Source organism: Saccopteryx bilineata, chromosome 3, assembly GCF_036850765.1.
Source record: "Saccopteryx bilineata isolate mSacBil1 chromosome 3, mSacBil1_pri_phased_curated, whole genome shotgun sequence".
NCBI lineage: Eukaryota > Metazoa > Chordata > Mammalia > Chiroptera > Emballonuridae > Saccopteryx > Saccopteryx bilineata.
In genome coordinates this window covers 17924047-17951708 of record NC_089492.1, presented here as the reverse complement: position 1 = coordinate 17951708, position 27662 = coordinate 17924047, and the positions used below count along the sequence as shown (strand labels likewise).

At 46.2% G+C, this 27662-nt stretch overlaps 1 protein-coding gene across 2 annotated transcripts in view; it reads right to left on the bottom strand.

Annotated features, from left to right (window-relative positions):
• SAMD12 (sterile alpha motif domain containing 12) overlaps positions 1–27662 on the bottom strand; it is a 392266-nt gene that overhangs the window by 33250 nt on the left and 331354 nt on the right. Inside the window, exon 5 of one of the 2 annotated variants that reach the window (XM_066265772.1) lies at positions 7988–8092. The exons of the other annotated variant lie outside the window; for it this stretch is intronic. Within the exon in view, the coding sequence (XP_066121869.1) occupies positions 7988–8092 (105 nt within the window). The remainder of the gene's footprint in view (positions 1–7987; positions 8093–27662) is intronic. 2 annotated transcript variants of the gene reach the window in all.

The following is a 27662-nucleotide window of genomic DNA, read 5'->3' as shown; positions in this document are numbered from 1 at the left end:
TAGGTAAATGCTACACATCCTGAGGCTGACGCTCGTGAAAAACGACGCCTCATTCTTTCGCTTATTCATTCGTTCACGGTATGCTGAGCGTTTGCTATGTTCTAGGTACTGTGCCAGGTGAGCACGGACATAAACACTCAGGAAGGCTCCTAACTCCAGGGAGCGGCTCTGACTCTGAACATGAGGCTGGATTGTCTGGAACCCAAAACAATGTTTGTCCATGAACTCTACAGAGAACGTGGCCTAGCTTCCCAAACTCTCCTGGGAAGATGGTGTTTCCAGGGCTTTCGAAGTCTGCCAGCTTTCTGGGAGGGTCTGGGAGCCGTCGGAGAGGGTGTGGGCTTGGTGCCAGGCTGGGGGCAGTGGAATCGTTGCGTCCACTGTCTGCAGGGAAAGAGGGTTAAATGGGCCAGAACCTTTCTGGAGCGTAGTGTTCAGGAATTCAACTAAGTCTTCAAAATGAGCGTGTTTAGCAATTTAGGCAACTTTTTTTCAACTCAGCAAAACTTGAGGAAGGGACTTCTGAGGAGCAAGTTGGGCCAGGATGTGGAAGGATGAGGATTAAAGGGTCCCCACCATCAAGGAGTTCACAATTCATCATGCCTTGGATGGCCAGGTGTAGCAAGCATACTTAAGCTTCATCTCGAGCTCACGAAACTATCAAACAACTCTGTAAGAACAGAGGATGAGACTGAGGGTCAGAGAAGGACAGTGCCTTGGGTAAGGATGCAGTGAATTACAGCCTGTTTACCCCCAGAGTAGACCCAATGACCTCTTCAGGCTTTTTAGCAACTAGGTCTCCAGAGACAGACTTAACTTAGCCAGCTTCTTGGGTCAGAGGGTTCACAGGAATGCAGTAGAAAGACAGATGGGTTCACAGGGAGTGAGCACTTTGTGTGGACAGGCGCTGTCCAAAGTGCTGACACATCATATTTATGATCTCATTTAATTTCCACAAACCATTTGTATGGAAGGCACCTTTATTGTTCCCCTTTAATACTGGAAGAAATTGAGGAATAAAGAGGCTAGCAAGAATTCATGTACTCCATAACTCAATGAGCCAGGATTCAAATCTTGGCTGTTGGAGACTGTGCTACTCCTATGACACAGCTGCCTGGAACAAGCTCTCTCCCTCTGGGGCACACCAGAGATGATGCCAAGGAAGTACTTCAGCAATGGAGATTCTAGAAGAATATGGGTAATTATGGCAGACTCTGAACTAAAAGCATCAGAAGGATTCTCTCTTTCATAAAGTCAAAATAGCCATACCTTGATAGCAGGATGGCTTCTTAAATATTTCTTTAAATCTCAACTTTGAAACACCTTTTATCCATCTACACATCTGTCCATCTAACAATCCATCCATCCAATAATCCATCCATTCATCCACCCATCCATCCATCCATTCATCCATCCATCCAACCATTCAATAAGAATTTATAGAGGGGCCACTCTATGCTGTGTACCACATTAGATGTTGGGATACAAAGATAAATATATACACAGTCCCTGCCCTCAGGAAAACCACCATGGGAGGTGGGAACATCTTATAAAGATAAATAAAATTCAGTGGCATCCATGTTATAACTGAGGTAGGAGTGAAAACTCTCTGAGTGCACAGAGGAAGAAGGTAGTAAATCGGTTTAGGAGAGTCAAGAACTTGCAGAGGGGGTGACACGTGTGCTGCTTAGAGGAACATGGCAGCTTTGAGTGTGAGTGTGTAAAGGTGTAAAGTGAAGGGACATAAGAGGAGAGTGAGTGAAACACTGCAGAAACCCCTGGCAGCATGAGGGTGAAGGACTCAGGAGAAGGAATGACAAGTCCTGGGTTTTCCTCCTGGGCCTGGCACAACATGGCAGTAGGGCCCTGGAGAAGTCACTTTCCTCATTTATTAAACAAGAATATTGACATCTGGTTTACCTTTCATTCATAAGGATGTGACTAACCATTTATGGAGCTTCAGAACCACATTTTATTCAGATAAATCATTATGATTATAAATGAATTTATCCTCTCCACTCCCCAGCTGTTCCTCACCACATGAGGACAAATCTCAACCTTAAGGGAAAGAAACACGATCTGTGACTAACAAATAAGACTGGAAAAATGTGTACAAGGTCCAGATTTTTTTCTCTCCGACTTAGGTCTTCCCAAAGTCCACACCACACCTTACCATTAACTAGCGCTCCTTTTCCTTTCTACATTCGGCCTTCTCCTTTCCAAATTCACAGTGGACTTTTAGACCTGCCCTTCCCACTTCCCCGAGCACCATTTTCATTATATTTGCTCCTGTGGTGTTGGCTGTGATGACTACAGGCTGAAAATCTATAACAAATTCCAGTAACCTAATGAGTTAACATGGGTTGGGCTCTGACTCTCAACTAAGAATAAAAGCATTCAGAAAATGAACTCCCATATCCTCTCTCTGGTTTCCCCTTCATCATAGACACCGCACATCTCAGGTTCCCCCATGGGCAGACTTCCCCAGAATAAGGGAAGACTCACAGCTGCCCTACTATGGCCAGTAATGACTGCTATCTGAAGTTCAGAGCAGAAGCCCAATTATCTTCCTCTATTGTATCAGATGCTTCAAACCCGACTAGTTCTGGGGGTGCAGAAATACTACACCTCCTCCTGGGATGTGATCAGTATGTGAGAGGAGAAATGCGACTCTGCTATGTGGTAAAAAGCTAAAAAACACCAAAAGTGAAGGTAACTGGCCTGGAAGAGAGATGTGTTGTGATGGTTGGCTTGACACACCTGCAAAGCTACTAAGGAGGCCGACGAAGAGTAAAAGGAATAAGGGGTGGTGATGACAATAGTAACTGTGTTTATTTTATTTTATTTTATTTTATTTTATTTTATTTTATTTTATTTTTTTGTATTTTTCTGAAGCTGAAAACGGGGAGAGACAGTCAGACAGGCTCCCGCATGCGCCCGACCGGGATCCACCCGGCACGCCCACCAGGGGCGACGCTCTGCCCACCAGGGGGCGATACTCTGCCCCTCTGGGGCGTCGCTCTGCGGCGACCAGAGCCACTCTAGCACCTGGGGCAGAGGCCAAGGAGCCATCCCCAGCTCCCAGGCCATCTTTGCTCCAATGGAGCCTTGGCTGCGGGAGGGGAAGAGAGAGACAGAGAGGAAGGAGGGGGGGGGGTGGAGAAGCAGATGGGCGCTTTTCCTATGTGCCCTGGCCGGGAATTGAACCCGCGTCCCCCACACGCCAGGCCGACGCTCTACCGCTGAGCCAACCGGCCAGGAGTAACTGTGTTTAATGAGGGCTTTCTGTGGGCCGGGCACTATGCTAAGAGCTTCATCTGGAGTGCTCAGTCAGTCCACACAACACCCCTATGACAAAGATACTATTGTTGTCACAGTTTTAGAGCTGACAATAAAGAGGCTAAATGACTTGCCCAAGGACTGCAGCTGGTAAGTGACAGAAGCAGGATTCTAACCCACAGAGAACTATCAGACACATGGTTTCCTAGGCTAGCTACCTAGAAGGATCATCCTGGGTAGCTTTTCAAACTCCTGATGCCTGAGTAAACTAAGCACATGTCCTCCAGCAGTTTACTCACGTATCCTCTCCGTAGTCTATGATTTCCAATCACTCATTCATTCGAGTGATATTCATTGAGCATAATAAACTGTATGATGAGTCCTGTGCCAGGCACTGCCATTCAGCTAGAGAATCAAAGATGGCTAAGCTAATCAAAATTTTCACTTGCCTTTCGGATCAATAGGAGTTTGAAGATTTTTAATTTGGAGGAGCTGTAAGAAGATGGTCCTGTACTACACAGCTTAGAATGTGTTAAAAGGATGTCTTTTGCCCTAAGTTTTTCATTCATTGATTCATTTATTTATTTATTTAGCAACTATTGATTGATTGGCTACTGTTAGATGGCTACCCATCTACCATCTACCAAAATTTGTGCTCTCCTTTTCATATCTTTTACTAGGAGGAGCTGCCTAGGAAGGGACTACATGTCCCAGCGTTCCTTGCAATTAGGTGTGGTGAGGAGACTGAGCTCTTGATGACAAGATGTGAACCACAGTGATGTATACACCTCTAGTCCTGTTCCAGAAAAGCCTCCCACAAGGCACTCCTTCATACTCTTTTTCCTTTGGGCTGGACTGAATGAAGAAAACCTCTAGGAAGACTTTGAAAGCCACTTACTAATGATGGCAGAGCCTCTGTTGATCTGAGTTGCTGAATGATTACTGGAATGAGGACCCTCTCGCCTGTCAAACTTTCCCAGTACTGTTATCCATGCAAAAAATATAAGTCAAGCATGTTTGAGCTTTTATACATTTCTTTGGTCAATTTGGTATAGCAGTTGGCCAACCTTCGTAGAGATCTGTGACCAAGACAGAACCCGTGCTGTGTCTCAGAACTTGCAGTTGCACCGGGCAAATTACAGTCAAGGTTGTGCCACGATAAGCTACCTGTAGCAGCACATAACAGAGGCATCTCAACTCTCACCCTGGGCAGCCACAGACATGCCATCCAAACTGAGACCACGGGGCAAACGGGAGTTCACCAGGAGGGGGCAGAGGCGGGCATCCCTAAGCCTGGGCCGAGAAAGAGCGTGGGCTGTTTGAGGAACCGGAACAGGTTAGCAGGGCCAGAATTAGGTCAGAGTGAACAATTGAAGAGCAGTAAGAGCCATTGCAGGAGGTGCAGGAGGGTTCAGATCATCTGCTAGATCAGGAGAGGAACAGAAGAGTCTCATGTCCCTGTTAGGCTACCGGGCCCAACGTCCCAACTTCCTCGGAGAGATACTTCCAGAGACATGCTATTCTGCATAGATCCCCTTTCTCCTACCTGTAGCAGGAGAGCCCAAGGTGTGTGTGTGTGTGTGTGTGTGTGTGTGTGTGTATGTGTGTACATGCGTTTTGGGGTAAGAAAGGGAGGTAAAGAGCAAGAGGAGGGAGAAAGTTGATTCAGCCATTTCTGAACTGAGTGGTATCAAAGAGCCAGCAGAGGGTGTCGGCTGCCGGGCTGTCGCCAGCCGTGCTGGAGACTGGAGCGGTGGGATCACCAGCTTTGGCAGGATTAGCAGAGACGAAGAGTACCAGCCCAATTCCAGTTTAAACAGACAATATTGAAACCCTGCCAGGAAGAATCTGAGTAATATTTTGCAAACTTTAATAACAGCTCAGAGAAACTGATCAGAGCATTTGGCTTTGCCATGCATTACTGCTTAGCTGGGCCCATGCAACAGCAGTGGGGAATGAATCTATTTTTCTCCCGTTCCCAGAGAGTAATATTTTTCTTCCTCCCACATGGAGAGGATTTCAGTAAAGTCTAAATGAATTTTTTTGTTCCTTATTTCAACTTCTCTATAAATCACCCATAGGGCTTTGGCACCCACTGTGAAGGTAGTCAGTTTACTGCCTGAAATACGTTATCTTACTGAAAACTGTATTCTAGAAACTTTCTTTGGTTGAAACCATAAGTTGCAGCTTTGCGGTCCCATTTTCCGGGCACTGGCCAGGAGAATGAGGTGGGAGGTTTGGGGACATGCTTAGCAGCGGGAGAGGTCCATGTTTATTTCCCTTGGGGACAGGGGCTGCGGGCAGCTCTCTAGGCCCAGGTAACAGAGAGAGCATGAGGTGGGTTTTGGAATCTGAAATGGGACCAAGTCCCAGAGTGACCACTTATGAACTGGGTGACTCTAAAGAGGTGGCTTAAGCACTCGGGGCCTCAATTTTCTCTTACCTGGGAAACAAGGACATCCCTGGTAAGCTGCAAGGACAGGGACGGTGTGTCATGTGCCTGGGGCACTGCCTGCTTTTCAGGAGAATCTGAACAAACGGCATCTCCCTTCCTCCTCCCCCTCCTCCTCCTTCTTCCCTCCTCTCCTCTCCCTCCTCCTCCTCCTCCTTCTCCCCTCCTCCTCCTCCCCTCCTCCTCCTTCTCCCCTCCTCCTCCCCCTCCCCCTCCTCCTCCTTCTCCCCTCCTCCCCCCCTCCCCCTCCTCCTCCCCCTCCCCCTCTTCCTTTCTCCCCTCCTCCTTCCCCTCCTCCTCCTTCTTCCCTCCTCTCTTCTCCCTCCCCCTCCTCCTCCTTCTCCCCTCCTCCTCCTTCTCCCCTCCCCCTCCCCCTCCCCCTCCCCTCCCCCTCCTCCTCCTTCTTCCCTCCTCCTCCTTCTCCCCTCCTCTTCCTTCTCCCCTCCTCCTCCTTCTCCCCTCCTCTTCCTTCTCCCCTCCTCCCCCCTCCCCCTCCCCCTCCCCCTCCCCCAAAGGGCCAGGAGAAGAGCGGTGAGGCCCTGGACCACAGAGACCTGTTTCCAGGACTGCACGTGGTTCCCTAGCATCATTCCTTACTCCCTGCTCCAGGCAGAGGAAAGCGCCATCATCCCCCCTTATCCGGGGTCTTGCTCTCTGTGGCTTCAGTTACCTGCCATCAACGGTGGCCCGAAAATATTAAACAGAAAATGCCAGAAGTAAATAATTCATTAGTTTTACACTGACCACTTTTCTGAGTAGAAGGATGAAACCTCCCGCATCGATCCCCCACCCTGCCCGGGGCATGAACTATCCCTTCGCTGTCACACTGGGTAAGTTCCCCGCCCCTTAGTCACTCTGTAGTCATCTCAGTTACCAGGTCCACTGTTGCAATATCTCAGTGCTTGTGTGAAAGTCACCCTTATTAAACTTAACAATCACCCCAAAGCACAAGAGTAGTGACGGCGGCAATTTGAATGTGCCAAAGGGGAGCTGCAAAGTGCTGAGCTGAAATGGTGAGTGTGTAGAGGGCAAAACCGTGTATGCAGGGTTCAGTACCATCCTTGGTTTCAGTCGTCCGATGGGGGTCTTGGACCATATACCCCTTGGATGGGGGGGACTACTGTAATACCACCAGACCTGCAGAGCAGATTGGGATGGTGTATTGTTAAATGTTAAGGTTCTTGCTTCAGGGACCGGGGTATCTGACAAACCCACAGGATGAAGAAGACCCAAGGAAATAGGAGCCTTCAAATAGTCACAGGGATGTAAAGTACAGCATGGGGGATATGGTCAGTAGTACTGTAGCAACTGATTATGGTGTTAGGTAGGCACCTGAAATATTGGGGGGATCATTTTGTCAAGTATATAAGTGTCTAACCACTATGCTGTACACCTGAAACTAGTACAGAATAATACTGCATATAAACGGTAATTAAAAAAACAACAACAGGCCCTGGCCGGTTTGCTCAGTGGCAGAGCATTGGCCTGGCATATGGAAGTCCTGGGTTCGATTCCCAGTCAGGGCACACAGGAGAAGCACCCATCTGCTTCTCCACCCTTCCCCCTCTCCTTCCTCTTTATCTCTCTGTTACCCTCCCACAGCCAAGGCTCCATTGGAGCAAAGTTGGCCCGGGCACTGAGGAACGCTCCATGGCCTCCGCTTCAGGTGCAGAATGGCTCCAGCCGCAATGGAGCAATGCCCCAGATGGGCAGAGCATCACCTCCTGGTGGGCATGCTGGGTGGATCCTGGTCGGGCGCATGCAGGAGCCTGTCTGACTGCCCCCCAACAACAACAACAGAGCTGAAAGCTCATTATTAGTAGAACTGGGTCTCTCAGCAGAATTGTTCAAATTTGGTTCAACTTCAGGACGAGAGAAATGCTTTGGCCTCACTTTGGGAATAACGATGAATGAAAGATGGACTGAGATATTTTTCACCTTAGACAAATACATCTTTTCCAAAACAAAACAGCTAGGGAAAACGGGTAGGGGAGAAGATAGAAAGAGCACTGTTTTCCTGTAGGTAGAACTGGTGGTTCCCTGGTTGTTCTTGGTGGGGAGTTTGTATACAAAAGGGACTGGAGTATTCTTTCTCATTCATACATCTCTGCTGGGGTGGCATCTCCTTCAAAAGAATTTCCTGACTACCCCACTGCCCCAAAAGGTCATTGTCAACTTCCCAGCCTGGCTTTATGTCCATGGTAACATTTATCATCACCTGAAATTACACATAATGATTTGGGTTTGTGTTCATACCTTGTCTCCCCCAGCAGAATGCACCTGTGGTGGCAGGTACTGCATCCTGAATGCTGCTGTGTCCCTGGTGCACAGTGTCTGACACACAGATGCTCACGGCATGAACTATGAACAAAATAATGCGTATCTGTATAGAGTGGTCGCTGTTATTTTTAGAGGTTAGGATGATGATTAAGTAAAAACAAAACTTAATTATCGCTATAAAATAAGACATTAAAAATAGATAATTTCCCAGCAAATATAGCCACTTTTTCTTAATTTATAAGTACTTTTAGATGCAGAATTGATTTTTCTCCACTTTTTCTTGCATAAAGAGCTTCAAAAAGTTAAATGTGAGGCCAATGAAGTTCAACTTAACGTTTAGGTAAACACGCTTACATTTTAGAATTTCATCCCATTTCTTGGCAATCAGAAGACATTATCCAGATAAGATGTCGTTTCTATCACCATTTATCTTAAAATCTGCTCCATTGTCTCAGATGTATAAACCTTAGATTTTTGGGCAAGATGTCACTCCCAGCCTACTAACAAATAACATATGTATTCCAAAACACTTTAAATAAATACGATTACCATAAACCTATACTTTTCATGTGTACCGGTGTCCACAGGGCTTAAACATTTTGATCAAGAAAAGAATTGTTTTCCCTCAGGCAATCAAAGTGAGTCTCACGAGGAAGTGAGAGGGAGCTCAGCGGTGGGGATTGATAGAGCTTCACAAGATACGCTACACTTCAGAGAAAAATGCATCCTGCTCTCGGCGGCTGAGGCTGAGTCGTATTCGAGGAGTGGATGGGGCGGGGGTGGCAGACAGAAATGGGGACAACACTGACGGGCAGTCAGGGCCAGCGCCGTGACCGTCCGCCTGGGAAACAGGCGAAGGAACCTCCAGATTGCACAAGCCCTCTGGGACTCTCTCCGTTCCTGGTAAGGCGTTCTGTGTCCTGCTTTCTGTCTCTGGCTCTCCTTCCTTCCTTCCCTCCCTAATGCTTTGCAGGAGCTTTTTGGGGAATAAAATGTAACAGAAATTGCAGACCTTTGACTCCAGAGCAGGCATTTTCTTTCTGAGGCATATGTAACCGACCATAAACAAATCCTTTTCAAGCTGCTGTAAAACGGATGGTGAGATAGCCACCTTCTGGGGATGCTGGTGATGATACAGGCCGGTGGTTCAGTGGCATGCACTTAGTGGGACCTCAACCAACGTACGTTAGCAGTTACGAAAAGCTCTGTTTGCTGACTGCTACACCTCCTACCCTTAACCCAGGGGTCTCAAACTCGCGGCCTGCCAAACAATTTTGTGCGGCCTACAGACTAGTCCACGAAGTTCAAGATATTTTGGATAAAATTAAGTAAGCCTAGGGGCCTACTTGTATTTTTCATTTCTCTAGCATCCTAGCTAGATATTAGCTTAGTTAACAGCAGTTGTGATGCGAACTACAGTTTCTGGTCGTTTTGTGACACTGAGTAAACTGCATGTACGATTGTGCTTGTTGTACTGATTTTTTTTGTTTTCAACTGCGGTGAGAAAAGTGTTGCATAACAGTTGCCTTTTGTAGACCTAGTGCGGCCCGCCGAACGGCTGTGATCTTGCTCTGCGGCCCACATGCTGAGTTGAGTTTGAGACCCCTGCCTTAACCTATGCCTCCACAAACTCTTCCTTGCAATGATATTTGCTTTACTAATCTTTTGGAGCAGAAAAGCCCCATGAAGCAGCAGCATCCCATTTGTAAGAGAGTCTTAGCAGAAGGCGAGGGCCGTCGACAGCCACGTGCCTGCACAGCACCAAAGCAATCACGTCCCGCGTTATTAGGCCCTGCGGTATCCAGTTCGACGTGGGAAATAATGTGTGTTCAACACAGCCCAGACAGTAGCACTCTTCCTCGTCTGCGGAAGCGTGGCACTCGACAACAAAGCTCTCCAGCTAAATTACCAAGTGCGAGGCCCAAATTTAGGATGGGGCGATTCTGCAACTGCTGATTACGGCCTCTGAGATTATGGGTGTTCTCGTGAACTGTTGAAATTGATGAAATAAATAGAAAATGGTGGATTATTACAGACACAATTATGTGAGAAACCTCGCCTGGGCTGCCTGGAATCGTCTGCATTGCTCCACGGAAAGATGATTAAAAAGCAATTGTAACTTGCGCCCACCAAAGGCACTGCTAATGCTAGCCACGTTCTGTAAGAAATTTGACATAGTGACCACATAAGAGGATTTGTTTCATTATCAAACCCAACCCTGAAGATAAAAAGACATGTTTTAAGAGATTGGAACCGTCCTCTTTGCTTCACTCAGATTGGAAACAAACATACACACAAACAAGAAAACCAATCAACCCCAACCAAGAAGCATCACAGTGGCTCACAGCACAGAACCACCACGGAGACCCGCACTGGGGCTGTGACAACACAGTCAGAAATTTACCTTCTTGGTTTGGAATCAGTTTCGGGGAGGGCCAGAGGCGAGAGCAGGTCAGCATTGGGTTCCGACATCACACAGAACCCACAGCTCTCTCGCTTCCATCTGTGTATTTTCAGCCAGTTTCTTGCCTCCCCTAGGCTGGGCTTTCCTCATGGCAAATTTAGGACGGCTGTCAGAGGACCTCTTCCATAGGGTTGGCGTGAGGCTCTGAGTGCAATGCTTATACGAACTATTCCATTCAGTCCTCGCCACAACTCTGCAGTAAGTGCTTCGTGAATGGTAGCCAATCATTCTGTCTGCACCTTCAAAACTCTGTGACTTTGGGCAAATCACATGATCTAGGTGCCGCCATGTCCTCATATGGAAAAAGATGATGACTAATGACTGTACCTACCTGACCGCATTGTTGGGAGAAATGAATGAGCTACGTCTAGTGTGCTGATCTCAGACAGAGCGGTAAGCCTCCTAGGTGCTGGCTATTATTATTGTTACTATTATTATTATTATTATTATGACCATTGCACCTATTTTAAGACTCAGTCAAGTCCCTAAGAGTAGACTGGGGGAGCAAGCCTTCCTGGGGCTGTGACCCGAACAGCCATGTCTTATCAAACTGATGATATGAGGGAAGCCCGGGACTTGCTGTCCCCCCCTCTCCAGCTGCGGTGTCCCGGAAGCCTTGTGTACAGTCTATACGTGTGCTGAGCGAGATGAGCCACCTGACTTCCATCACAGTGCGGCTCACAGCCTCTCTCTATGGGAGGAACGAGCATGTGGGAAGGAAGAGATGGAGGCTGGGAACTGTTTGCCTGGGGTTTCCAATTTTGTAGGGCCTACATTAGGACGTTTGATGTTGTTGCAACAATAATATATTTTTGGTTATTATTACCACACAATTATAACACATGTGAAGATTAAAGAAACAGGAAAACAGTTCTTGTTCTTTCCTCTATTTGTATTTTTCTTCCCCCCCCCCTCTGTTTTAATTTTAATCTATTGGGAGCTTTAAAGAACAGGCCTTGTTAAACTCTGACAGGCCTCCACGCTACCTTCCTGACCAAAATTCTCCTTGACTATCAGCATTTTGTAATACAATTAAGGTTCTGATGAAGGAGTCCTCCATCACCTCATCATCCAGTCTGCGTTTTCACCAGCAGAGCCAAGAGCTGGGCTTCACCGTCCCCTATAATTAATTGCCTGACCTCCAGCCATGAGTCCTACCCCAAGGATGGCACTCATTGATTTTAGGAGCCAGGGGCCAGTAGCTTTTCAAATCTATCTTTTTTTTTACGGTCTGCACTAAGGTAAAAATGAACTACATACTCATTTTTTGAAAGAACGTATTTTGATGCGAGAGTGGTTGGGAACCTCTTCCTACTCCCCAGCCCTCACACCCATGTTTCTGTTCCTCGTGGCCCAGGGGTGGGTCATCCCGTCTCTGACACCTGGGGGACGGGTTTCTTAGATGACAGCTCACCTGGGAGACTGTCGTTGATCTGCAGTCACCACCTGCAGAGCAAGGCTTACTGAGGAAACTACCTCCCCCAACAGTGCTCACAGAGATGAACGACCTCTTCCCACACTGATGCCTCTGCCTTTGCCGACAGAAAGACCATTTGGCTCCCTTCTTCGACCAAAATGATAGGTCCGTCCAAACTTAATAGAATACAGGCTTGCTGTGGCTGCCTTGTCAGGTGGTGAATGACTTTCTTGTGGAGAAGTTTAAGATGATTGTACCTTGTTGGAAACAATCCTGACTCTTACAAAACCCTATGGGGATACAATCCTGACTCTACAAAACCCTATGGGGATGCAATCCTGACTCTACAAAACCCTATGGGGATGCTGCTGGGAGACGGGAGACTTGACTGCTGGTCTTGGCTTGGCCACCAATGAGCTACGTGAACTTGGGCAGGTCGCTCCATCTCTCTGAGTCAAATCACTTTCATCATCTATAAACCGGGAGAATAATGCCTCCTTTATCTAGATTTTAGAGTTTTTATCAAGATCACATAAGATGATATTAACAAAAGTCCTCTGAAAGTAATAATTTTAGGGACCTTCAAATTGTATAAACTTTCCAGTTGTAATAAGAAACTCTATGAACCAGGTTTAACCAACACATCCCCCTAACACACACAAACAAACAATGCCATTGGAAACATACGTAAAAACCATAGAAAGTAAGTGAACGCAAAGGTAGGTATTATCTTGAATCTTCAAGAAAGTCAGACAAACAAAAAAAGAGGCAGGAAATCTCCTACTGAAATAATCTAAGGGTTTGAACAGGCTAATCTTAGAATAGCAGAGCCTCACTAGCCAAGAAGTATTTGGAGCTATGCTCAAAGCCCCCAATTATGAGAATATGCAATTAGAATAGCCAGATATCACTGTGTGCCCATCAGATTGGCTGAAGTTAGAAATCTGGCTAATACGAAGCTCTCCACAGGGAATGCACACTGGCTCGCCCTGATGGGCTGCGACCTGGCAGCACTTAGTGAAACTAGGCAAGAAGGTGCTCTATAGCCCAGAAGCTACATCCTTGGTCTGGAACATATACATTCTTCCCAGGTCTTTGTATGAGGCAGCCCAAGGGTATGTGACTAGGGTAGCAGCAAGGAAATATGATGGAATGCTATGTGGCATTTAGAACCAAGGACTCGATATAAATATAGAAACATGGGTAGATTTCCAAACAGTGCTGAATACAAATAAAGAAACTGAAGTCGATATTACAGTGATATTTGTGTGGATCACAAACACATTCACACTCAAAGCAACAGTATATATTAAACACTGGGACTTTTGCTTAAGTGGGCTGGGCTGGGAAATAAAATTGGGAGGGGGGAAGAAAGAGGAGAAACCCACAACAGTGTCTTGAAAGAGCCGAAAAAAGTATGTGCCAGGAATCAAATAGTCCAGTGAACTCAACCTGTGCACCTGAGGTCCACAAAAAAAACCTGCCTGTGTACGGCTTCATTTTTCTAAGAGCCATATACCCACGTACATGTACGTCTGAAAGATCAAAAGCATTTGCAATAAAATATTAAAAGTGGTTATTTCTGGTTATGAAATGACTTATTTCTTTTTGATTAGCTGTGTATTCTAAGACTCTGCAATGGGCATACATTCCTTCTGTACAAAGGAAAACAACTTTGCAGAAAAACCCTAAAGCTCTGTGTTATGGTTTTCTGCCTTAGTAGATTGTATACATGCCCTGGATGCGGGGCTTTGGAGACCTGTGTCCCTGAAGGATGACTTGAAGGTCTTTGTGTCTGAATGTTCACATGAAAATGGAGAGGTGTAAAATTATCAAGAGCTGAGTCTTTGATCACCATATTTATCAAAAGGAAGTATTCTGCGTGAAGACAGACAAAACGGCTCCCGGGGGCAGTGATTGCCTTTGTTGGCTCCCCCAAGAAACTCCAGAGCATATTTTTTAAAAAAATGTTTCTATGGGCTGCGAGGCCTTTCCCCTGGTTAGAAACCCATTGGCAAGAACACTTAAAATATCTATTCTTCTTTCATTTAGGTGTCAAATAATGTCACTGGCTTTGTTTTGTAATCACTGGGATTTCGGAACATTTTGCAGTCCTTTCTGTACATTTTTGAAGAGAAAGAAAAAAGTCCACTCACATTTATATATGAAAGGAATGTGTTATTAATAATGATTATTAAAAGCTGACATTAGAATTCCTCTACGGGAGAGAATAATTTTTGTTCCAGTAATGTTTCTTTTCTTTCTTTTTCATGAGCCCTACAGGGAGAAGGAGACCGATAGTCAAGAGCACAGAAGTTGAGGATAACATGCCCTAAATGAGACAGTGAGAGGGATCTCATTTTGGTCCCCAAAGGGAAGAGGAGCAAACTCGGGGGAAAGGGAGAGAAGGGACTGTATAGAGAAGAACCAAGAAGGGGTAGAAATGTCGGAGGAACAGCCAGGTAACAGTCCCACGTGGGGTTCTATAAACAGGGACCTAAATGATACACTGGAAGTTGAGGTCTACAGAGAACTTCTTCTCCCTGCCACACACTTGAAGTAAGATGGGACTTTGGGAAATGGGAGAGGAGGCTGGGTTTTTATTATATATCGTGGGGACAGTAAATGTGGGAGAAGGAGTTAGGGGCCACTTAAAGCTCCTTAGACTCCACCGCCACCTGGCTTTCACACCCGTCCCACCTAGTTCTTCAGAGTGACCACAGCCGGCAAGCTCATACTCTCTGCTTCGCCAGGAAGACAAAACCAGGGCAGGACAAAATGAACAGACAACTGCCTTTTTGGGGAATGAGACAAGTTATCAAAGATTGCCGGGGAGCCTCCAGTTCCTGCTTAGACACCGTGGGGGTAAGACTGGCTTTCAGAAGAGCCTCCCCTGTGACAGTGAGTGTGTTCCACAGTCTGGACCACCTGAAGACAGGCATTACGGAACTAAAAATACTAGGCCTCCCAGAAATGTACTCTGGATGTGACCAGGCGAGGAGGGAAGTTACAGCTATTGGCCCTGCACTGTCCCGGCCATATCACCGCGCTCATCTTACTTGACCCTTATTATAATCCTGGGGGTGCGTATTATTAGCCCCATTTGACACAGGAGGGGGCTGAGCTCAGAGAAATTAAATCAATTGCCCAACATTTCACAGAGTTAAGGGGTGATGGTACCAGAATTTGACCTAGACCTGTTTGCAAAGTCTAGTCTCTTTCTACTCTGTTACACTCTTTCTTTTGAAGGAACAAATCAAAAGGTACACAGCAGCTGCCTTTGGGAAACGTTTTTTTAAAAAAGGGGCTGACTGACAAACCATTCTCTTTTGATGCTTCCATCATTTCTGGTGATATGTTCAGGTATTTATCACAGAGTCCTCAACTGGTAAAAGAAGCCTTAATGAGCCTCTAAATTGAAAGACCTTTCTGGGGCTGGGTGGCAATGGGTGGGGCCAAAGGGTGAATTTTGATGGAGAAAGGATAACTTACAAAGGGACTGTGCTATAGGTGGAAGGGTTCACTGAAGTGGAAGGGTGAGAAGTGGCGGGAGGCGGCTCCAGCATGGAGGTGATGTGCAGAGCACGTGGGGTGCACGGACGAGGGCGGGCGTGGACGCAGATGGTTCTCAATTCCGCGCATGCTCAGTTCCCTTCAGCTAAGGCAATCTGGATTGGTTCTATGTGCACGCACCAAGCACGGTGCTACGTACCGGGCACATGACTAAAAGATGAAAATGGCAGGGGATGCATAAGCATTAGGAGCCTGGTCTAATGGGAAAACATAATGGATACTGTTGGTGACCCTGAAAGTATGTTTCTTCTTTCTCCATTCCGACAAGGACCTGATCTTTTCAGCCTCGGAATCTTAGTCATCATACCCCCACCCCTTTCACAATTGTGGTTGGTTCAGGGATGGGCTCCAGTCACTGACTGACTGAATCAGTCAAAATGCAAGTGTTTTTGTCTATGGGTGAGAGGAGAAATTCTTCCTTTCCATTTGGATACTAATGGCAAAACTTGGGTTAGGAGCTGTGGTGTTTCCGTTCTGGTATCACAAGGGACTAGTCTGATGGCAAAGTCAGGAAGACCAGGTTAAAAAAAAATACAGAAAAATGAAACCCAGTGACCGTATGAACCTCTGGAGTAAACAATACCTGATGCTGGGCACCTCTTTTTTTATTTCTACGAACCGATATACTCCTGTTTGAGTTGGATTTTCTGTAACATGCAGCAAAAACATAATTATTTAAGGAGATGCAAAAATAGATCATTAAAATATCACATGATGAGTGCTCCAATAAATATATGAACAGAGCAATATAAGATTTTCGTGATGAGGTCTGACCCCAACTCTGGGATACAGGGAAGAATTTCTAAGGAAAAAATGATTTCACTGAGCTTTGGAGGATGAGTCCGAGTTAGGCGAGGAGGGAGTTTCAGATAGAGCAAACAGCATGAGCACAGGCAGAAAGGCATGAACTAGGTGATATTTGTGGGGAACCTGAACGAGTTTGGTATCACTAGATGGGAAAGTACAAAGCGTGGCTGGCTGCCCGTGTGGTTTGTGAGGAGTCCGGCTTTCACTCAGTAGGTGAAGAGGGACAAGGTTCTAGATGGAGGAGTAATATGTTCAGTTTTATATATGGCTATAAGATGGAGGATACAATTTAAGGAGGCAGGAAGCTCAACTAAGGGGAATTAATCCACTCCCACTCAATCACAGTGCCGAATGGTGCTAGACACTCACATCCAGTAAACTATAAGGAACACAAACCTAGTCCCTGCCCTTGAGGAGCTAACTGTTGGTTGAGATTATCCTGAAAGGTCAGGTAAGGGATGGTAAGAAGTAGAATGAGATGGTGTCTATGGAGCTAGGAGGGTAGGGACATTTCACCAGTGGAAGATATGACCTTTATATGCAGTAGGGAATAGGCCTGACTTACTCTAAACGTAGACCACATCCAATGATCAAATGTTTTCTTACACCAAAAGCTATCATCCCACTTCTGCTCATTAAACAGGGATCAGCTGGTATGATTTCCACAGTGAACATGTCCAGTTTTATTATTCCACATGGAGTCCTGCTCTTACTCTTGGCTAATCTTGTATGAACATTGGCTCCGACTGTGGAGAAACAAAAAGACTTTGAGCTCAGGGTCAGAGCGGTGGCCAACGTCAATGTCTGGATCTGATGGCAGGAATGATGATATATTTGGTTAACTGGTCTTAGACCCCTGTTTTGGCCACTATCTGATAAAATGGTTAGGGAGTTGGTGACTTTATTCTTTTAAACATTAGATGTCCACCCTCTTCTGAAAACATAAGCACAAGAAATGGAAGCCAATTAAAACAGGATCAGTGCCATCTGACAAAAAGCCCCAGAAAGTTTTCTTATTAAAACACTCTTTTAACCTAACATGCACATCTCCTTAAAATATTCATCTCACTAAAACAACTCCGTTTGAAGATAACTCAGTTACAAGCACCTCTTTATTCACGAGACTCTGTTGTACTCAAGGGCCATCCTCTGAACGACCCTGCTCTTATTTTCAAAATACCACTTGAACTGACAATTATTTCGTTTTCTTACATAAAAAGGAATATACAGCATATCTCTCTATCTGTACACACGTCTATGTAATTTTATTCAGTGAGAGTTTCTGACCTCGTAAGTTCTTTTCGATATCCCATACAATAGCACCTTCTAAGACCTTTTGGATTTTAGGAAGCAAGAAAGATAATCCTAATGACAGGTAGCTTCTCGCTAACAATGGACGGGCGGTAAGCCCAGCGTTTTGTGTGTCCTGTCTGTAAAGACAGCATGTTTCCTTTGCTCCTGTTTTAAGCAGCAGGTACGGCCCCATCCAATGACTTCACATGAAATGTACACTTGACATAGGATTACTTTTCAACTGTTGTATGGCATTCTGATGGAGTCATGGGTGGAAGGGGTCAGAGGTTCAGCGTGCTGTCAGCCTCACCACTAGCTGGGAGACCCAGCACACACCGTGGCCTGTCTCTAAGTGAACACAGGCAGATCCCCGTTCCAGGTTGAGGGGCGGGGCTTGCTGGGAGGCTGCAGGACAAGCTGGGAACAGCTCCCCCTGTCTCTTCATTCGAGTTGAGCTTCCAGCCAGGAGGGCCGGCGAGGAACTTCCCTGCTCATGCAAGGAGGGAGGTCTCTGTGTGTAGGCAGAGCATACCAGAGAGGCCAGTATGTCACCTAACTGACCTAACTGTCCAATCCTGGTTCGTGGAGGAAGCCAAAATAGGTGAAAAGAGCATGAGCTTAGAGTGATGCATCTGCATCCGGTTCACTGAATACCAGCTTACCACCTTAACCAAGTTATTTCAACTCTTTGAGCCTCATTTTCCTAATATTTAGAATGGGGGAAAAAATGAGGGTCATAATAAATGGGAATAACCTAAACTCGTTCAGTTTGATGAATACCCCAACATACTCCAAGCTTTAAAGTATTTGAAATGCTAGGCAGGTAAAAAAAATGAGATCAAAAGTCAGTCAACAAACTGTGTTTCCCACTGAGCTGTGAAAACATGTCAGGCGCTGGGCTAAGACCCAAAAATCAGATGGGGCTGTTCTTCACGGGCTTCTCATATTCACCTGTAAATGCTCCTGTGTGCCAAGTACTGAGTTAAGCACTGCTCACTCAACCCCACAACCCTATTACCATTATCGCCATTTAAATTGCATATAGCTGAACACGCACAGAGGTTGGGTAATTGCCCGAGGTTGCCGGACTTAACCCTTAGGCAACACTACCTCATACTCCAGTTACAGCCCTAGGTATGTGCATGGGGTCTGAGTCAGTAAGACAGAGGGAGGAGGGGTGGGTGGGTAGCAGAAATCGGGAAAGGCTTTATGGGGGAAGTGATCTAGGGTTATTCTTCAAAACCTCTGATTTTGGTTGTAAGATCGTACCTTATTCACATGCATTTTGTAGTAGCTCGCAAGAAAGTCAGGCAGCCACGTATAACACAGAGGGACACCAGGTGTCTCAGATGACTGAAGGCCCCCCTGCCACAATCAGGGTGTCGGTGGCAGCTCTGGTTATAAATAGGGTGACTACCTGGTTTGAAAGGAGGTGGCAGAGGCAATCTTGTACCCGAAGGTTTCTTGTCCGTCTGTGCTCACCAGATCTCTTCACAACCTACTGTGAGCGCCGGAAAATTGCCTCACTTTTTTGGCTACTCCTGCTTTCGATGTTTTATCCCCAGCTCCTTCTTCCTCGGAATAGAAATTTAATCTTCAAAACTGTTCTGCACTGCTGGCTTCAGAATTAAAAACAAGCACCTCCAATGGGGAAATTAAATTTATTTGATACACCTAGAAAATTGGATCCAGCATCCATTGGGTGCATAGCCTCCCGCAAAATGCCTTTCGCTCCAATCTGGACCTAATGCCAAATTTGCAGCCAAAGGGGGCTGACCTCAAGGACCTTGCCGCCTACCGATCCAGAGCAAGGTGATTGGCAGCCAGGGGCGGGCGGCGGTTCCGTCACAGCCTCCCCCATGCGTGCCGTGTAAGTGGCAGCCGAGGACTCATCCTTGGGAAACTCCATATTCAGTTGACTGAATTTTCATTAAAGAGAAAAAAAAAAAGATACCCAGGGGAAAGATCCTTCAATTATAAATATCTATATTTCATTTTACACTGTCCTTTGTGAAGCGTGCCAGCTGGGCTCTGCCTGGGTGCCGCAGAGGGCAGACCCCGAGCTTTGCGTTATATGGATCTTGGCTTGAAGAAGCCGCAGAATGAAATAAGGTATGACCTTCCCCAACCATCTCTATGTCCCGCAACTGAGTGTCAACAGAAACAGTTGCATGCTTTCTCCCCTGCATTTGTTTAGGACACATATTCATCTAATAAGAAATGGAGCCTGACCAGATGGTGGCGCAGTGGATAGGGCGTGGGCCGGGGACACAGAGGACTCAGGTTTGAAATTCCGAGAGCACCCGGCTTGAGTGCAGGCTCACCAGCTTGAGTGTTGGGTTGCTGGATTGAGTGTGTGATCGTAGACCTGAACCCATGATGGCTGGTCACTGGCCTGAGCAAGGAGGGGTCACAGGCTTAGCTGGAGCACCGCCCCCCCCCCAGTCAAGGCACATATGAGAAAGCAATCAATGAACAACTAAGGTGCCTCAACGAGGAATTGATGCTTCTTATCTCTCCCCCTTCCTGTCTGTCTGTCTGTCTGTCTCTGTCCCTCTCTCTGTCTCTATTTCAATCTCTCTCACTAAAGTTTTTAGAAGATGGAGACTGGGGAAATGAAGAGAACAGGGCAGGGGCAGGATGCTGGCTGCCAGGCCCTTTTGCGGGTCCTTGGAGGACCAGGCCGAGACGAGGTGCCCATGCAGAGAAGGGCTCACTCCCTCCTCTGACAAACACGGTTTTCCTTCCCGGTCCACGAGAGCCAGGGGTGTTGTCCGAGGTCCCACAGCTTGGTTTTGGTGGAGTGAGGGGAACTTGGTTGTGTTGCTTTGGCCTGGGCAGCGAGCGTACTTCTAGCCTGACTTGTGGTCATCCCTTCACCCTGTCCAGCTCCTTTGCCTTTTTTTTTTTTTTTTTTTAATTTTACTGAAGTGAGAAGCAGGGAGGCAGAGAGAAAGACTCCCACATGTGCCCGACCGGGATCTACCCGGCACGCCCACCAGGAGGCGATGCTCTGCCCATCTGGGGTGTTGCTCCGTTGCAGCCGGAAGCCATTCTAGCGCCTGAGGCGGAGGCCATGGAGCCGTCCTCAGTGCCGGGGCCAACTTTGCTCCAATGGAGCCTCGGCTGCGGGAGGGGAAGAGAGAGACAGAGAGGAAGGAGAGGGGGAGGGGTGGAGAAGCAGATGGGTGCTTCTCCTGTGTGCCCTGACTGGGAATCAAACCTGGGACTTCCACACGCTGGGCTGATGCTCTACCACCGAGCCAACTGGCCAGGGCCTCCTTTGCTTCTTTATCCTGCTCCTGTTCTTTCCTCTTTGTGCTTCCCCCATTTCTCTTTCTTCTCCCTTCTCTTTTCCCCTCATTTGTTCTCTGTTTTCCTTCACTTTCTCTTGCCCTCTTTCTTGTCTCTCCCTTCCTCCCTCTGCCACCTTCTCTCCCTCTCCCCACTTCCTCTTGCCCTCTTTCATTAACAAATGTTGTTGACTGTCTAGGCACCTCGCGGACTGACAGCCTTGCTGCTGGGGGCCGTTAGCCCAGCAGAGAGGTGGGAGCGCCCTGGCCAATGCCGCTGCTTTGGTGAGAGTTGGGGCGTGACATGGATGTTTCTTTGTGAACCAGCCACCAATAACAGATACCCGAACGTATCCAATTTTTGTGTTTGCCAAAATGAAGTCAAGTTCGGTGTGGTTGGTGTTGCAATGGGTAACCCGGGGAAGGCAGTGCACTCTGAGACCCCCCTCATGGACGTGCATTCCCAGATAAGGCACAGGGGAGAGTGAATTTGACGTGTCCTGGGCCATGGGGTGCCCGGATGTTTGGTTGAAACTGAGTGTGGGCCCTGGCCGATTGGCTTAGTGGTAGAGCGTTGGCCTGGTGTGCAGGAGTCCCGGATTCGATTCCCGGCCAGGGCACACAGGAGAAGCGCCCATCTGCTTCTCCACCCTTCTCCCTCTCCTTCCTCTCTGTCTCTCTCTTCCCCTCCTGCAGCCAAGGCTCCATTGGAGTAAAGTTGGCCTGGGTGCTGAGGATGGCTCCATGGCTTCTGCCTCAGGCGCTAGAATGGCCCTGGTTGCAACTGAGCAACGCCCAGATGGGCAGAGCATCGCCCTCTGGTGGGCATGCTGGGTGGATCCCAGTCGGGTGCATGCGGGAGTCTGTCTGACTGCCTCCCTGTTTCCAACTTCAGAAAAATACAAAAACAAACAAACAAACAAACAAAGACAAACAACTGAGTGCATCCGTGAGGGTGTTTTTGGATAAAATTAACACTTAAGTCAGTAGGCTGAGTAAAGCAGCTTGCCATCCCTAACATTCTCTCTCTCCCTGTCTGGCTGTCTTTGGGAGGGACACCAGTTTTCTCCTGTCTCTGACTCAGAATGGACCTGAAGCCGACATCATGGGTTCCCCAGGTCTCTTGCTTGCTGACTGCAGTTCTTGAACTTTCAGGCTCCATAATTATATGAGTTGATTTCTTACAACATATATCCCTTCCCTCTCTCTCCTATTGGTTCTTTTTGTCTGGAGAATCTAGAAAAAGCCCTCGTGGTTCTAGTAGTTGTCTTAATGCCAAGTGGGAAGATTGGCAAGACATTTTCTGCACCCTTTCTGTCCACGTGGTGAAATACATTATCTGTGCAGGCAGCCCCTGGGTTACGAATGAGATAGGATTTGTAGGTCTGAAAATGTTTCAGTGTTTAAATGCATAGAAAGGTAAAAGTAACTACTCTGTTAAGACAAACATCTGTCTACATTGCATTTAATAGGGAAATATACCTGTTGCAACTTCCCAATTGAACTTAAGAACAAACCTACAGAACTTACCTTGTCTGTAACCTGGGACTGCCTGTACTAAATTATCATAAACTATAATGTTCTTTATTAATTATTTTTGAATAGAATGCCCTACATTTTTGTATTTATAAGGATACAATATATAGTCATATATTCTCTGCACCTCATGGCTGAACAAGTGGCCTTGTAAACAGCAGGTCCCCAGTTTGTCCCTGGCATCACTGCTGATGACAGCAGGCATTGTGTGAAGCTTAAAGTTCCTGGTGTCATTGGTGCTGAGACAAGAACACGAGGCAGTAATGTGTTTTCTTGGCCTCACATAATCTCTTACATTTATCATCTGTTCAGTTATGTAGTTAAGAGAATAAATGAATTAACCTACTAACCTATCACCAACTCTGGCCAGTCCCTAGAAAAGGAAGATAATCTGATCAATGAAGGAAACACTAATAAGCAACAGAAAGATGATTTATGTGAAACCAAAACCTATGTATTCTTAGTTACAAAATATTTGTTGAGTACAAGTTATGCACCAAGAAGAAAATGCTTTTGGGTTAGAACTATACCTTCTTTTTCTTTTTTATACTGTATGTTAAAAAGTTCTTACATTTTAAGCTTTTTTTTTTCAAGTGAGAGGAGGGGAAATAGTGAGACAGACTCCTGTATATATGCCCTAACTGGGACTCCACCTGGCAATCCCGTCTGGGGCTGATGCTTGAATCAACTGAGCTATTTTTAGTGCCTGAAGCTAATATTTTAACCAACCAAGCCACTGGCTGTAGGAGAGGAAAAGGGAGAGAAGGGGGAGAGAAAGCAGGGGAGACGTAGATGGTCAATTCTGTGTGCCCTGACCATGAATCAAACCTGGGATGCCCATACACTGGGCTGATGTTCTATCCACTGAGCCAGCTGGCCAGGGCCACACATTTCAATCCTGTTGAAAGATTCCACTGCAAGAAAATTCTAACACTTTTTAGAAATAGGTAAAATTTAAATAACAATGACAACCACCACCATAACAACAACAATGCTTAAACCATGGTCTCCTGCAAGTGAAACAGATTCCATCTAGGGGAAAGTCGGCCACATCTGTTGTGGACAAAAGATGAAAGATGTTGAGGAGAGTGGCGGGAGTGGGGGCCCAAAGCCGCCCATTTCCTAACATGACACATTTGGAAAAATCATTCCAGAGTCAATTCCCTAGACGTCAGGTGTTAGGCTGCAGGGGGCGTTTCCACCCTGGGGTCTCTCAGGACAGGGTTGACAGGATGGTGAAGAATGGTTGCAGAAGTCATGGTGAGGTAACACTCAGTCTTTCCAACAGCCCTTATCGGGGCTGCAGCCTCCATGTTAGAAACAAGAAACTTCCAGAGGTTATGACTCATGCCACATGGAATGAGACAGTGAGCTATGGTGGGAAGGATTTAAGTAATACCCCCTATGCCATCATCCATCTTTCCACATCAGGCTCTTTGGAGACAATAATTAATAACACGCATCTAAATTGTTTCCATTCCCTCTGTCCCGGGGGGCCTCAATCCTTCCACACACCCCACCCTACTTCTTCCCATGACCAATGAATCATGAGAATCCCCCTCTTCCTGCATGGCCGCACCGCATGAGGGGCCTTTCAAACACACCCATGGCCACTGCTGGACCACGCTGCTCCTCAAACTTCCTGCCACACAGCTCCCAGCTGGGCTTTACTTCCCCTCCTTGGCTTGTGTCTTTCCAGCTTTCTATGGCCCCTCTCATGCTTCAAGAGTCACCCCTTTGTTCTTCTCTCAGGACTGATTTCAGAGGCTGTGATGGACGAGCCTTGTTCGTTTCCCCTGTAAACAGGAAACCAACACTGGTTGCTCACCCCCTTCCCCAAATCATGTTTCCCGCTTGAGGGTCATATGGATCAGGTATAATCGCCTCCTTCCCTTTGGTCTCTCACATTTCTTGCCTAGAGCCTTGCCCCAATGTTCAATCAGTCCTAATTATCACAATGCTGTGGAGTTAATGTCTTTGGTATCTTGATACCTGCACCAACTTTAAACTAGTAGGCTCCCTCCAAACATCTCCAAATTGGTCAAGCAAGCTGCACGTCTGTGGTGGCATCAGTACAGATGGGGACATGGACCACAGCAGAAGGGACAGCCAAATGCTCCTGAACGGAAAAAGGGCCAGTGTGTGCCTGCTCCTTTATTGCCTGTTTTCCTAAGAAACATAATTTGTGCTTCACTCCCATTGTAGAAAAAAAATTTAGATTAGCAAAGAGAGAGAAAAAAATAATTAAAATGAAGGACTCTAAATCCTATCTTTTGGATATGGCTATTTTTAGCATTTTAATATCTATTGTTTCAAATTTTTTCTGGGTGTAGTGGATATAGAATATATTAAATAAACAACAACTGCACTGCTCACAAAAATTAGGGGACCAGAGAACGTGAAGATACTCCAGTACTTTCAGCCTCTTGTATAGGCGCATTTTCACCAATAAAATAAAAGTTGATTTTGCATCTCATTTGCATAATCAAACAACTTTCTTTGACTTGTCATTTGTTTTTCTGATGTTCTGTAACTAATAAAAACATATGTGGTTAGCCTGCAAGTTACAAATGGGTTGTGTATTAACAATTTCTATTTAATGTCTGCGATGAGAAAACATTTTCACATTGACATAGTACTATTCCTAGAGTTTAGTTTCCCAGGCTAGAGCTCAAAATTTAATTTAGCCTAAAGCAGAAGAACTTTATTTAGTATGAAATGGACAAGACGGTCAGAAAGCCTATTTTCTAATTTTAGTTCTGCCATTCCCAAATAAAGCCTGCTACGAGTCAACTTTCAGTCCAGAGTGTGTAAGACAAATAAGGCAGAAGCCTCTATTTCCCCATCTTGGAAATGAATATAATTATTCATATCTCAAAGGCTTATAAAAATTCTCTTAAATCACATATATAAAAATGGCAAGCACTGAGGAAGTGCTCAATAATCCATCACGAAGTGGGCAGCAGGACCTCCTTAACTTAACATCTCTGCATAGATGTCCTTTTCAGCCACAGAACCCATTGTTCAACGAGTCCTTTATGACATCTTAAATTCAAGCAGATTGCAAGAATTCAACCCAGACTTTCACAACTGCAATGATCCCATTTTTGCCTAAGTCCCCCTCATCCCTCATTTCCTAACTGGTTACTAATCCTGAGTCCTGTCTGAGCTGAAGTCATTTCATACCAGTCCCGTTTGCTCATGCTCCAGACATATTGGCCTCAAGAAATTGCTGAGTAATCATGTCATTAGGACAGGCATTCAGAACCCTGACTGCTTCTCTTTGTTATGAATGTAGACAAAACAAAGCTAAGTATGCACACTCTCTTCCAAAGCCACTCCATGTAACTCCTGCTCTTTCTGGGGACACTCAAAGCCACAGAAGTGTATCTTTCACCTACAGCAATCCATGGTTTAATCAGGAACCTCCTGCCAAATTCTGGTCAAAAGTCACTATAATAAAAAGCACCATTAACCCAGCCCCATTAACCAGTGACCTATCTAAAATGTCAGGACTGCAGAACCCAAGAGACACAGAAGTCTTTTCTGACTAATGTTGCCCTTTTGAAAACACAAATAGAAGGTTACTATCTTCTAAGGATTGCGTTATCTTTCAAGGTCTCAAGCTATTTGCTTGAGTCGAGCCAGGTCATGTCTTGATTTCTTCAATAGAACTCCTTACTCACGTGACCTGATGAAATCTGCAAGAACAAGTCACACCAACCTTGGGTTCATCCAGCTGAGGGGACATACAGCAGTGAGCCTGGGTTCTGTGCCAAGCGTGCAGTGTGATCCGGCTACCAGCATGATCTCAGATTTCACATTCCCGGGTGGAAACGGGTCAGTCTTGGCTCCTTTCTCAAGGGTCTGGCTGATCCAGAATCACCATCTGGAAACCCGTTACCCATGGGGGCTGTTAAGACCAGTCATGACCTTGAGAAAACATAGCAAGTCCAATGCTAATCTCCCCCCGGTGTTCAGAGTGCTATTGGATGCTGAGCCCCTTTTTATTCTGTATGGATTCATTTCTTTTTTTAAAAAATAAAACACTTTCCTCTGACCCTGTCCCTCACTCAGGTAAGAGTTCCCCTATGGCTTCCTTTATTCTGACCTAAGAGATGACTCCTTGTCACAGTAGACAGAAATAGCCTAATAACCCGGACCAGCAAGCTGTTAGAGATTCCTGTGTCTATATCCACTGGTGTCAGGCAGACACAGAGAACCCTCACCTTTCCTCTGCCCAATGAAAGACACAGACGTCCGCAATGGGAAGAAAACCAGGGGTTGAATCTGTCCTGTGAGCTGAACTCTGCTGGGCCATTCCCAACCTGCAAACTTAAAAGAAAACTGCAGCACAACAGGAAATGTTGGCCTTGAATCATTACAGTTACCCCTCTGGGACTGTTCCAGTTCCCTCTTTATTGGTGACATGGAAGATTAGCCCCTGCTTTCCTTACAAACCACTTCCCTCACCTGGATTCTCCAAGTCCTCATCTTTGGTTTGACATACCTCACATAATTTTTTTCCCCCCCTGATGATTGCAAAGTGAAGTTCTTTCTATTCATTCATGTGTTTCCTTCCACAAATACTTTTTGAGTGCCTACTATGTGCCGGGGACTGTGCCACTATACCAGGTGCCAATACGTTAGAAATGTATTGTACTTAAAATATCGAAGGACATTTTACTGGCTTACATGATACCAGGCTTTGTGCAGCCTCACAGACAATACAAACGACACATTATCTTCTCATATAATTCCTGAATGGAAACAGGAGTGAGAAGGGTGTTGAGAAAATAAAAAACGAATTGTTCTCTGAAATGTTCGTAGTCAGTTGGCAGGAATGTTTGAATTATGTTTATCCTCCTCTAATTTTATCCTAAATCAAGGATATGGGAACGTGCATGTGAATAAGCTCGCATAGTCGTTGTTGATGATCATCGTGATAAGTGCACACTTACCTGGCAGATGTCCCTGAGAGGGAAGAGGTGAGAACCGAGAAACAAGAGAGCCTCCACATGGCTCAAATAAGCCACGTCCATCTGCCCGGTTCCTGCACACCCGGGGCCAGACTCAGCGACTGCTGATTCTCATTTCGGATGCATCTGATAAAAACTGGCTAACTGCTTTTTAAATCCTCCGCAGATTAGAGAGAGCAAATCAGTACACTTCGATGCTTACAGGAACATGACAGCTGTCTGCCTCACAGGGAACGAGGGAGGGGAAAAGAAAGAGCACAAAATGCAGACACCAGGTCTACAAAAACGT